Genomic DNA, 11974 nt, shown 5'->3' with positions numbered 1-11974 from the left:
AACAAGAGTATAAGCCTGAGACGGTATAACTGGTGTTGCTAGTTCCAGTAATTATGTTGCTATTGTAATTATATCGTAGTCTGACACCATAGCCACCAATCCAGAGGAGTTAGCCGTGTTAGTCTGTAGTAGCAAAATCAAAAAGAGTCCAGTAGCACCTTTAAGACTAACGAATTTTATTTTATTGTAGCATAAGCTTTCGAGAATCAAGTTCTCTTCATCAGATGCCTGATCCGAACTGGTCAAATACAGAAGAGGAGGGGAGGGGAAAGAACAGGACATATATCACAAGAAGACAGGCGTGGTCTGGGGGAGCCCAGAGATGCCTGGTGTGGGCTTTGTTTGTCAATTATCTCAGCCTGAGTGCGTGTGGGCTTTCGGGGACCACAGCTTTCTTTGTCAGATGCAGCTGGCAGGGAGAGCTGTGGTTATCGAGGGCTTATACTACATAGGAATTGTATACCTTCACTGCGGCAAACTGACTCCACACCAAAAGGAGATGTTTACATTTACAAGCAAAGGAATGTTTTGATTGCCTTCACACTAATTGCATCCTGTCTTCTTGTGATACTGTTCTTTCCCCTCCCCTCCTCTTCTGTATTTGACCAGTTCGGATCAGGCATCTGATGAAGAGAACTTGATTCTCGAAAGCTTATGCTACAATAAAATAAAATTGGTTAGTCTTAAAGGTGCTACTGGACTCTTTTTGACATAGCCACCAAATTACACTGGCTACGGAGGAAATCTCACTGCATTCAGGAAAACTTAACTGTTAAGTAAGTACGCATCGGATTGCATAACTAGACTAGCAGAGCTTGACGAGCCACCGGCACACCCACTACCCAGACGCAACTCCCCACGCACACGGGCAGCCTCGAAGCCGCTCCCGCAAGTGGCAGCTTCCTCTGGGCTCATCGGAGAACCCAAAATACCCGCCTCACTTTGCAGCCAATCAGGACTCTCAGCAGCAGGAGGCCGAGCGGGTGGGGCGGGAGAGGAGCGAGCGTCATGACGTCACCGCATCACGCTACATGGCTCTCTCCTCGTCTGTTGCGCGCAGTAGCGTTCTCCACGATCCTCTTCGCCCTCCCGGTTCGTCTCCCATTGTGCTTTGTCAGGACTTCGGTTCCCGTCATGCTCCGCGGGCGGGAGCGGAACCGGAAGCGGCCGCTGCTCTGGCCGCCCGCCCCGCGGATGGGCGGGAGTGTCGGGGGGAGCGGCTGCCGGGGCCTCGGGGCGGCGCGGGGGGAGGACGCGGCCAAGCGGCGCTGAGGGACCCGGTGTGGGGAAGGCGCCCCGGGCTGGAGCGGCCGCCTTCCTCCCCGCCGGGCAAAATGCCCCGCCGGAAGCAGCGTAACCCACAGCCAGTCAAAGGTGAGGCAGGCCCGGCCCTTCTCCTCATGAAGGGGCTGCGGGCATCTTCTCTGGCCGGGCTTCGGGGTGGGCTCTCCAAGGCGGAGGGACTTCGGGCTGCCCCCCTCCTGAAAGCGCTCTTCTTGGAGTCTCCAACCGGTTCCCTGGGCGGTCAGTTCCACAGGCTCTCATGAGAGTGGGGTGGGGGATGGAGGCGTCGGTCTTGAGATCCCCCCGGGCATGCGCCCCGCTCCCCCCATTAGGCCAGTCCCTCTGCGACCCGGTCTGGTTTGGGGCCCTTGTGAGGCCTTCCCTGAGACGGCTTCCCTCCCTTTCAGTGGATGCCGTCGGAGCTACCGCCGCACCCCCGGGAGACAGCCAAGCGCCGCAGGGTGGCTTCCTCCTGGAGCACGAGCTGGAGCTGGAAGAGAGCGGCGGCGAGCAGATCCTGGCCTTCGAGAAGGACTCGGAAGGTAGGTCCGGGGGAGGGGAGGCTGTGGCCCGCGGGGCCCCGGGTTGCCTAAGCAGCGATTTCGGGCTACTGAGTTGGTGATGGCTTCTTTCAAGTATGCTGTGAACTTGGACCGGCGGCGTTTCTGGTTTCCTTGAAGCTCTTGCTTAGCTGAGCGCGGGACAAGAAGCGTCTTGCGTGCGAAACTGAGCTTTCCTTTTTCTGCCCTTTGTGTTTGCCTTGTAAGCACATTTGTAGAGGAATGGGAGGTGGTGGGAGAGGGGAGAGTTGCTGAGTGGTTTGTAGAGGGCTTCCAGAAAGGCTGCAGCTAGTGGATGAGGCTCGAGTGCTTCTGGGTAAAGGAGAAGCCACGGGTTCAGTTGTCCCATCTTTGGGAGAGGCAGGGGCAGCAGGATTGCTGCAGCATAGGTCCCCCCCACCCGGTAACCCCCTATTGTACCAGCAGGAAAGGGAGAGGACAAGGTGAGGATCCCCACAACTGTCCACCTGATGCCCCCTCCTTGTGTGCTGCAGACTCACTTGGGGGGACCCCTGGGCTGCCGGCCTACACCCTGAGCGACGAGGAGTTCACGCCTCTATGCCAGACCCAGGAGGACAAAGAGACTGGTGGCCCAGGCCTGGCTTGTCACCACTGTGGCCTGCCTGCTCCTGGCTCCACCCCCTGCCGTCCCTGCACTGAGGGGGATGAGGAAGGCTCCCCTAAGGGGCGTGTGGTCTTCTCCTGCCAGCTGTGCCCCTTCGCCTCGCATTATTCCAGCCATCTCAAACGGCATATGAAGACTCACAACGGTGAAAAGCCTTATCGCTGTCCTCACTGCTCCTACGCCTCAGCCCAGCTAGTCAACCTGACCCGCCATCTGCGCACCCACACGGGCGAGAAGCCATACCGCTGCCCTACTTGCCCCTTTGCTTGCAGCAGCCTCGGCAACCTCAAGAGGCACCAGCGAATCCACGGCCAGGAACGGCCACTGCGCTGCAGCTCCTGCAACTGCCGCTGCATCCACAACAGCAACACTCTCCAGCACCACACACAGCATCTCCAAGGGGAGTCAGAGCCAGAGTTGGAGGGACCACCTGTAGCTGACCAGGAGACAGGTACCAGGCAGGACACAGGCGCTTCTTGGGGGAGTGGGACACATAGGAGCAATTATTAATAGGGGTGAGGCTGGCAATACCCTTGATAAAGCAAAAGCTACCCCCTGCCCAATTGTGCCCTAGAATTGGAGAATCCTGAAAACTGCAAAGGTTACCACCATTTGAGACTGAATCCCCAACCTAAGCTTGAATGTAATCTTCCTATCTACTTCCCTTCGTTGTTTTTTTTTTAAACTAACTGCAGTTGAAGCTACTCCTGACTATGAGTTAGTGAACTCTAGTTTACAAAAGCTTACGCTGGAACGGAATAATTTTTAAGGTGCCACAAGATTCCTGGCTGCTGCTTTTTTTCTGACAACAGATGCAACATAAGTACTCCTTTAATATTTTAAGGCTGAACGCCTTGTGGAGGAGGTCTGTCGTCTTGTGCCATGTTAGAAGTAAACAGCAGCTTTGGTGGGCCGGTTGAGCCCAGAACCAGGAGCACCAACCTTCCCAGCAGATAAACTAACTTCTAGCTTTCTCTTGGTGCTGGTTCATGTTTCTTTCCCAATTTTATAACTGTACCTGTTTCTTAAAGGCTTCATAGCGCAGGTTGGGGTTGTGCTGTAGGAACTGATAGGGGGCTTGCACAAGGAAAAGAAAAAGGGATATAATTGAAGAGATCTTCATTGAACATAACAAATGCAGGGCCTGGATATGTATAGGCAACCTGGGAAGGTCAGTAATCATAGTTACTGTTTCTTTCTTCCACAGAACCACTGCTGCCTGGCTCCCCATTCCTGCGGCCCGAGGACTCTGCCACCGTACTCCCTGAGCTGCTATTCCCGTTCACCTGCAGGGCCTGTGGACTGGTTTTGGAGGGTGATGAGGGCCTGGGTGAGCCTGTGTGTGGGCGCTGCAGCTTGACCGTGCTGGGCACTGAGCCTGCTTCTCCAAAAGGCTTCTCGTGCCAGCTGTGTCCCTTTGTTACCACCTATCCCAACCACCTGGCTCGGCACATGAAGACCCACAGTGGTGAAAAACCTTTTGCCTGCGCCCTCTGCCCATATGCCTCAGCCCATTTGGACAACCTCAAACGCCACCAGCGGGTGCACACTGGTGAGAAACCCTACAAGTGCCCACTGTGCCCCTATGCCTGTGGCAACCTCGCCAATCTCAAGCGGCATGGCCGCATCCACTCGGGAGACAAACCTTTCCGCTGCCGCCTCTGTTCCTACTCCTGCAACCAGAGCATGAACCTCAAGCGCCACATGCTGAGACACACAGGTGAAAAGCCCTTCCAGTGCCGCATCTGCCCCTACACCACTGGCCACTGGGACAACTATAAGCGCCACCAGAAGGTGCATGGTCAGGGCATGGCAGATGAAGGGGGACCGGGACCAGACAGTGGTATGTCCTAAAATGGGAAGAGGATTCCTGGGCACTTAAGTGCACTCATGCTGGAGAGACTGTTAGCATCAGCCCTCACTACCTGTGGGGGTAGACTTGAGGCACTGACTTGTTAGCAAGCTTCCTGGGGCTGGATGGAATCTGTGTATACCTCGGCTGTGTTTGTGTGTGTATGGGAGGGTGGGCGGGGGTTACCTTGTCAGTTCTGAACAATGTTATTGTTCTGCCCAAACACTTCTGAGGATTGGAAGAAGCAAACTCTGCTTTCTGCTCCTTAAGGTCCCATCTCAAGTTAGTGTGACAGATTTGATTTGCTGCTCAAGGGAGGGCAGCTGAAGCCCATGCAGGCTGTGGGGAGGGGAAGGGAAGTTCTTGGTGCTTTTCTGTCCTTTGTGCCTGCCACCTCCATCCCTCCTTTAACTGTGGTTGCTGCTTGAGTCTGTGTAATTTATATGGTGTATTAACGCATTAAATGGTTTTCTTATCTTGCTTTCTTTTAGCTGGGATGCGGGGGGAAGGGGTCAAGTAGTACCTGAACCCAGGGCTTGCTGCTGTGTCATCTGAAGCCTAGCCTGAAGGGAACAGGCTCAGCAGGCAGCTCCTCTTTATTTTGGAAATACCTCCTCCAAGTGCCACTGCAAACAGAACTATTTAGCACCCTTTTCTCAGCCCTCCCATCTCCAGGTGAACAGCCACTTCCAGTGTACCAGATAAGTAATACCAGTCACTGTCGCTCTGGTAAGGGAGAAGAACTTGTCTCAGAGCTAGCTTTGCTACTGAAAGAAGGGAACAGCAGGGGGAGGGCTTGTAGTCCCTATTCCCAATCATGGACTATTTAATCATTGCCACAAACATTCGTTAATGTTCATCTGTAAACAGCAGGAAGATTAAAACAAGGTTACAAGCTGAGCAGTTATGCTGGAGTCTATGGTTAGCGCCAGAGCCACGAATGCTCTTTTTGTGCAAGGGTCCACTCTACCCTAACTTGGCATGTATGGAGCTGAAGCTGCCAGCCAGTTGCCCCATGTGGCTGCCTTGCAAAGGGCAAAGCAAGTCCCCAGAGGCTGCAGGCACAGAGTGTGGAGGGCGGGGGGCCAGCCAGCATTGAGGCACATCCATATAACAACCCAGGAGGAGGGTCATACATTCCAAAGATGTAGCAAGGCCTGGACGCCTAAAGGTCCTCATCACCAATGCCTTCAAATGCAAAGTTGCCGTGGAAGTCGTTGGCTCTGATGTCAGTGGAAGAGCTGGAATGGCTGATGGCCCGCAGGCTGACAGAGCTGAGCTTGCTCTGTAAGGAAGAAGGAGGCATTAAAGGCGTTGCCCTCTCTTACTTTCCAAGCCCCCTCCCCTCAAAAAGCCAGACAGAGGGATGGCCTCTAGCCTCTTGGCTAGAGTGACTCACCGACACTTTTGCAATCGATTCTCTGTTGGCATCGGGAGAATCCTGGCAGGACAGGGACACATATCAGAGGGATGTAAGCAAGACAGATGCTCCCCATAGGAGAAAAAGGAGAGGTGGGGTATCCCCCACAGGAATGGAGCCTACTTACCAGAAGTGGGGGTGACTTCACTGCTTGTTGGCTGTCTGAGCGCTGCAGGGCACCATTGGCTCGCCTACGAAACATCTGAAGGGGGAAAACACCAAAGCACTAGAATGCACAGAATTCACCTTGCTTCTCCCTTTGCCAAAGTTTTACTGAGAGGAACAACTCTTCCCCTATCTCTCGCCCCCCGCCCCCAGCAAGCTCTCCTAAAAGCCTGCCTGACCTTGCGTATGCTGCCTCCTGATTTCTTCACCATCAGCTCATCCACCATGGACTGCAGGCAGATGCTCAACATTATAGCCTGAAGAAAAAGAAGCCATAAGGAACTTAAGTCTTCATTTTGGTTGGAGCCTCCCCACCCCGCCATTGGAAAATTTGAAACTGCAGATAGAGACGGAGCCCCAGACAAGGTTCCCTTCTCCCACTGGCTACCTACTTGTGGGCTGGTGATGGTGACCCACTGCAGACGGTCTTTACTCATCAGATACTCAAAGGCCAGTTCCAGCTTTACTTCAGACTTGCCAGCTGTTGAGCCTGATGTACCATTGTTCACAGGGACCTGAAAAAGATGCAGTGCAAGGCCCTGAAGCTTACACACCTGCGCTGGAAACACAGATATGCAGAAAACTCTAAATTCATTCTCTGCAATCCCCAGATTAGAGGAAGAAATAACTCTGGCCTAGGAAAGACACAAAAGCCACTGCCATTCACAAGAGAAAACACGGGTTCAGTTAGATCAAGGCAACTTCATATGTTCACTCACCGAGGAAGTGACCCGCCAGCAGCGCATGCGAGTCACTTTGAAGCTCCCCTCCTTGATCTGGTCGTTGGGCAGTTTGACCTGGAAGTTCAACTCGCTATTCCCAGCCCCGACAATGACATGACAGCCCTTCTCGGGGAAGTCAGTAATACAGGGGTCAAATTTGAGATAGCCATAATACTTGAGGGTTTGTGCCAGGCGGATGAACTGTAGGGGTGAAAAAGAGAGGAAGGGAGAGTTGGCGCAAGAGCCCACCTATCTAACTGCTGCCAGATTTCTCACCTTGACTGCCACTGAGGAAATCAAGGAGCCAGAAGCAGCTCAAGACTAGTGCCATGCAGGCTCTGCTTACAGACTGGGGGGGCCCACCTCCTTCTTGGAGACCTTCTCCTGCAACGACTTCAGCTGACGGTGCTGCTCCTTGCTGGCAAGTATCCAACCCCGCTCAATGTCAGCTACCGTCTGTGAGGAGATAGGAGCAGAGTAAGAAGATAGTCAGAGCTGCATTGCTTACTGCTGACTCCCCCCCCCCACCCACCCACACACATACACTCCCCCCAAAGAGACAGGATCCCCTCTCACCTGGGCATATAGTAGATTGAGCCCCACCCGCTGCTCCATGACATCATCATCGTAGGCAGAGTCCCAGTAGCTGATTGAGGGGGAGAGCAAGTAGAAACGGGTGTATCCTTAGCAGGATTTCATGGGGCGCTAAATCAGGTCACTTAGTCACTGATCTTTACACCCTGCACTCTACTTACCTTTTCCGCAGAAGGATCTTGTATTCTGAGTTCCGGAGGCTGGTGACAGACACGTACGGCAGTTCAAATTCCTGCAGTTTCCGGATAACTGGAAGGAAAGACAGCTTAGAAAAAGCACTCCTGTAACATCCCCCACCCAAGTGTAGCATGCAGTCTTTTCTCCTTGTAATAGAGCAAGGCCAACCAGAGAGGATACTCACAGGAAAAGGCTCCGTCCTTGGCTTCTCGTACCAGGAAGAGATGGAAGTAGCCAATCAAGTCCTCTGGCAGATCCAGCTTGGAGGCTACAGCCTGCAAACAATGGGATGGGGTCACCATAATTTGAACTCTCCCTGCAGCAGTAACTTAGGAAAGACTGTTCTGGTCATGGATGCTCTGAAGGGAGCGAACTAGAAGGGGCTTCTTTGGTACGCCCCTTCAAAAAGAGCTTTGGGTTGGTTGCTGAATTTAAAGAGGACAAGAAACATTTTGAAGAAAGACTTCCTCCTTCCCACGCTGATGCTCCCTATTAAGCAGGAGCCAAACCACATGCTTGCACTTCCCCCCTAGAAGATGCTCACCTCGAGGACGTCCTCAGTCTGATCCGAGGTGAGGATATTGACCTTGACCTTCTGTCCATTGGAGAGAAGCACCTCTAGTTGCACCTCTTCAGTGGGGATTTGCTGGGTCTCCTGAGGCCACATAAGGATTAGGGTCTGTCTTCCTCTGCTTGCAGCGCTGCAGCTCTAACCCTGCCCCCCCCACATCTGGCTCCTTTCCCCTCTTACCTGCTGAGCTTTGCGTAGGAAGCTGTTGAAGGTCTCGCTGCCTCCCAGCAAATGGTCCTGTCGTACTATGGTTTATCAAGAGGAGGCATAATCAGCCCAAAAGGTACCACCCCCCGCCACTGTTCTACTAGCCCTTCTCCCAACAGTCTTCCAGAGTTCAACACCTACTTAGAGGCCTGAGGGGTGGCTTCATAGTGCAGCATCTGCTTTGCATGCACAAGGTCCCAAGTTCAATCCCCAGCCTCTCCAGGTAACAGGATTAGGTATTAGGTGATGTTAAGGACCTTCGCCTGTGACTCCGAAGAGCCTTTGCCAGCCAGAGCAGACAAGACTGATCTTGATAGACCTGTGGTCTGACTCAGTAGAAGGCTGATTCATGTGACTCACCCGCCTGCATGTACTTCTCCAGCTGCTCCCGTCGTTGCTCCACCTCCGCTGGGGTGAGAGTGAAGATCTTCTTTGGAGGGAAGGCTGGTACCACGTTGGCACCATACTCCTTCCTTAACTGTAGAAAGAAAAGGTGCACCTCTAGACCTACAGTAGCAAAGAATAGTTCTCCGAGTTGCTTCTCAAACTTTTGGTAGAGGGCTGATTGTATCCAGTCCAGCCCAGCTTCAGAACAGGAACTCACAGTGAAATCTCTTCAGTCCCACTGCAGGCTGGTAGTGGAAGAAGTCAGCATGCCCCAAAAGACACTAACAGACACTTGCAATTTCACAAGTCTGAGAGAACATCCTGCAGCCTAGAAACCTCATAACTCTGTCTGGCAGGTTCCAGCACTTCTCTCCCAGCCCTGCAAGCTCCTTACCTGTTCGTGGAGGCCCAGCAACTGACTGTATCGCACCTGGCAGTGCAAGACGCCATTCACATGTATGTTGTAGGCCTATGCGGGGAAAAGAAGGCAGCATCAGGACTGCAGGCAACAGCTAGAGCCACAGAGTAAGGGTAGGCTAAAAAGACCCAATTTGGGCTAGGACAGCCATGACAGCTGGCCCTCTGACTACACTAGTAAAAATTCCCAGGTAAGAGGTATCCAGCAACTGTGTAACACTTCTGCCTGGGCTGTGATAAGGCTGTAGCTCCCAAGCCAAGCCATAGCAAAAGGCAGAGATGGCTCAACTCCCAGGACAAAGGCTCAAGAGGCCCAGCTGACTAGATCAGTTGTTCTTTGAAACCTTTAGGTGCCAGAAGAGGTACTGGTGCATATGGATTTTCTGCTTTGCATTGCAGAAGGGGAAGGGAAGCAGGAAAAGGTGGGTTACCAAGATAGCATAGCATACAATCTTGTGTTATAAGGCAACAGTCATCTTAATCAGGCTGCATTTCTGGGGGAGAGGAAAGGTGTATGGTTGAAGCATCTGGTTTGCATGGTTGCAGAAACTTACAGGTCCAACAATGTACTTTGCCCTTCAAGATATCCCAGAAGTGTTAAAGCGTCATAGGGCAGCCAAGATGTCTTGTTAAAACTTTGTTTTGCAATCCTCCAGCCTGCATGTGAAATATCTCCACTCCAATACAGTCAAAAGGATCATGTCATAGGCATTATGAAAGACCTGTGTTTGAGCCTCTGAAGAACCACTGCCAGTCACAGTAGACAGTGCTGAACGTGGCAGATTTCAGTATAAACCAGTTTCGTATGATTCATACAACTACTTGCATGGCTTCTACAATATGATCCCTGTGTGTATGTGTACGCACACACAGGAAAAAGGAAGGAAAAGGATGTTGAGGTACAGCCTGCTTATGGCTCACTTCCAGAAAATGGTACAGTCCCAACTGAAGCAGCAGCTACAGCGTGTCCACGTGCAACTCTCCCCACCCCCCACTTTTGCAAAAAGATCCTCCTGAGAGGAATGGGAGCAGTTGCCCCATCCTCCAGCAACAAAGCAGGTAGGAACAACACATAAGGGACAGTTATTAATGAGCAATGCTTGCTGTTCTTTGTAAATGTAAACTGTATATAAGCACACATATGCCTATCAAAGAACAGCTCAGGAAAATGCCAGGTAGGTCAGGGTAATCTACAGAGAGACTCAGCCCATTCTGCCTCAAGGAGCAATAGGTGAGGATTATTAAAGAAAAAAGTACTAAGAAAAAAGCAACTGCCTGCAGATAGAGAGCAATTACTGTTGGCTTTCTTGCAAAATTTGTCAAGACACTTAAATTAACGACACAAGTAGGTGGCTGCTGCAGATCACTCCAGAGCACCAGCGGTGGATGCAGAAGGTCTCCAATTCGATCTCTGGCATCTACAGTAAAAAGATCTCAAGTGGTAGATGTTGAGAGACTTTTCTCTTTTGAGTCCTGCAGAAAACATTACCAATCAGAGCAGGCAATTTGGGGCAAGGCAGACCAATGGATCAAATCTGCAGCAGGCAGATTTATAACAAAATCAAAGAGGTGGCTTTTTGTCATATACTGTGGTTTGGTAATGGCCTCAGAAGATCTAGTTAAATGAGGGAGAAAGGCTGGAAAAATCACAAGAAGTGTCTTTAAGCTTCCCTAGCCCTGCGAAAGGGTCTCGCATTAGAAAACTTCCAAGCGGTTTATTGCAAAAGGGAACTTGTTAGAAGAGACTGACTCCTTTAGAAGAATGCTGAACACTTCTAGGATACCTTGAAGAGCAAAGATCCGGGTTGTGCTCCGGCTACCTCAACTCTGATGGTTTGGGAATGTCATAAAGAGTCTTTTACGGGTACCCTCCCCATTAAACGACAGAACGGATCAGTCGACGCGGGAATCGTCCTATGAGCCCTTCTCTCGGCTCAGAACTCGCAAATTACGCTGGGGAAGGCTAAGCAAGGAGAGGGAAGGAGCGCAGGCGCGATCCGGCAGAGCTGCCTCCAAAAAATAACCCTTGCCCCGCGAAATGCTGTATGTTTACAGGGGACTTGCGGACGTGACTGAACGAAAGCGTCGCAGCTTCTAAAAAACAGGACACGATGCCAAGGCTGGTGTATTGGGGGGCTGGGAAGATTGTATGCATGCGTTAGGGTTGCCGACTCTTGAGTTGGGAAATTCCTGGAGATTTGGGGGGGGGCGGAGCCTGGGGATGGTGAGTTGGGGGGCTCAGCAGGGTATAATGCCAGACCCCCTCCCCCTACAAAGCAGTCATTTGCTCCTGGGGAACTGCTCCCTGTTGTCTGGAGCTCAAGCGCAATTCCAGGAGCTCTCCAGGCCCCACCTGGGGAGTTGGCAACCCTCTTCTAGACCTAGCAAAGAAGGGGATGGATGCCAAGCACCCACACTCTTAATGGGGGGGGGGGAGCCGGAGAGGCCACTGGGTGCAACTCAAGACTCCGCTCCGCAGGGAAGAGGAAAGCGCCGGCGGTGCAGGGGGCATCACCTCCTCTCGCCCCCGAATGCCGGAGAAGGAGGAGGAAGGCTCGGTCTCCCCGCCCGCGACACCCACCACGTAGGACGCGTTGCCGCCTTCCCCGGCGCGGGTCTCGGTCTCCGGGATGGAGAAGTGCATCGCCGCCGCCTGTCGCCTCGCTCCGGGTCCGCTGCTACCTCCGACGGGGGCCAGAACGGAGCCCCGCAAACGCCGCCATCTTGCACGGGCCGCAGGGGGAGGGAGGCGGTGGCGGCGCCACAGTAGGCGGGGAGAGGGGGCGGCCACCTTGCTCGCAGCCGGTCCTCCCCCGTCCCTGCATGGAATGGATCGGCTCGGGAGGGACCAAGTGCCGGAGCAAGGGGGGACAGCAAGAACCATGGAGAGAGAAGGGAGTCTTTCTATTCCTATGGCGAGGGCCAGCTGTAGCTCCTCTTGGCTCCAACTTCTGGAAAAGTGTCCAACAGCTGGAGAAAGCAAAACGAGGCAT

At 52.8% G+C, this 11974-nt stretch overlaps 2 protein-coding genes across 2 annotated transcripts; one reads left to right on the top strand and one right to left on the bottom strand.

Annotated features, from left to right (window-relative positions):
- Positions 1 to 1183: 1183 nt before the first annotated feature.
- On the top strand, positions 1184 to 5017 carry ZNF513 (zinc finger protein 513). The gene is made up of 4 exons (XM_054989446.1): positions 1184 to 1374; positions 1692 to 1826; positions 2339 to 2920; positions 3677 to 5017. The coding sequence occupies exons 1-4, from the start codon at positions 1335 to 1337 to the stop codon at positions 4321 to 4323; spliced, it is 1404 nt and encodes a 467-aa protein (XP_054845421.1). The 5' UTR covers positions 1184 to 1334; the 3' UTR covers positions 4324 to 5017.
- Positions 5018 to 5110: 93 nt separating this feature from the next.
- Positions 5111 to 11748, bottom strand: SNX17 (sorting nexin 17). Its single transcript, XM_054989435.1, has 15 exons — positions 11563 to 11748; positions 8959 to 9033; positions 8538 to 8655; positions 8151 to 8215; positions 7944 to 8054; positions 7584 to 7674; positions 7384 to 7471; positions 7205 to 7274; positions 6992 to 7084; positions 6626 to 6829; positions 6299 to 6421; positions 6086 to 6163; positions 5869 to 5943; positions 5721 to 5762; positions 5111 to 5606 (listed from the first exon to the last, which is right to left on the bottom strand). Exons 1-15 carry the CDS (start codon positions 11623 to 11625, stop codon positions 5487 to 5489), a joined length of 1416 nt encoding a protein of 471 aa, XP_054845410.1. The 5' UTR covers positions 11626 to 11748; the 3' UTR covers positions 5111 to 5486.
- Positions 11749 to 11974: the final 226 nt, after the last annotated feature.

This window comes from Eublepharis macularius, chromosome 1 (genome assembly GCF_028583425.1).
Source record: "Eublepharis macularius isolate TG4126 chromosome 1, MPM_Emac_v1.0, whole genome shotgun sequence".
NCBI classification, from domain to species: Eukaryota; Metazoa; Chordata; class Lepidosauria; order Squamata; family Eublepharidae; genus Eublepharis; species Eublepharis macularius.
Note: the sequence above shows the minus strand (reverse complement) of the source record. Positions and strands in the feature narration are given on the sequence as shown.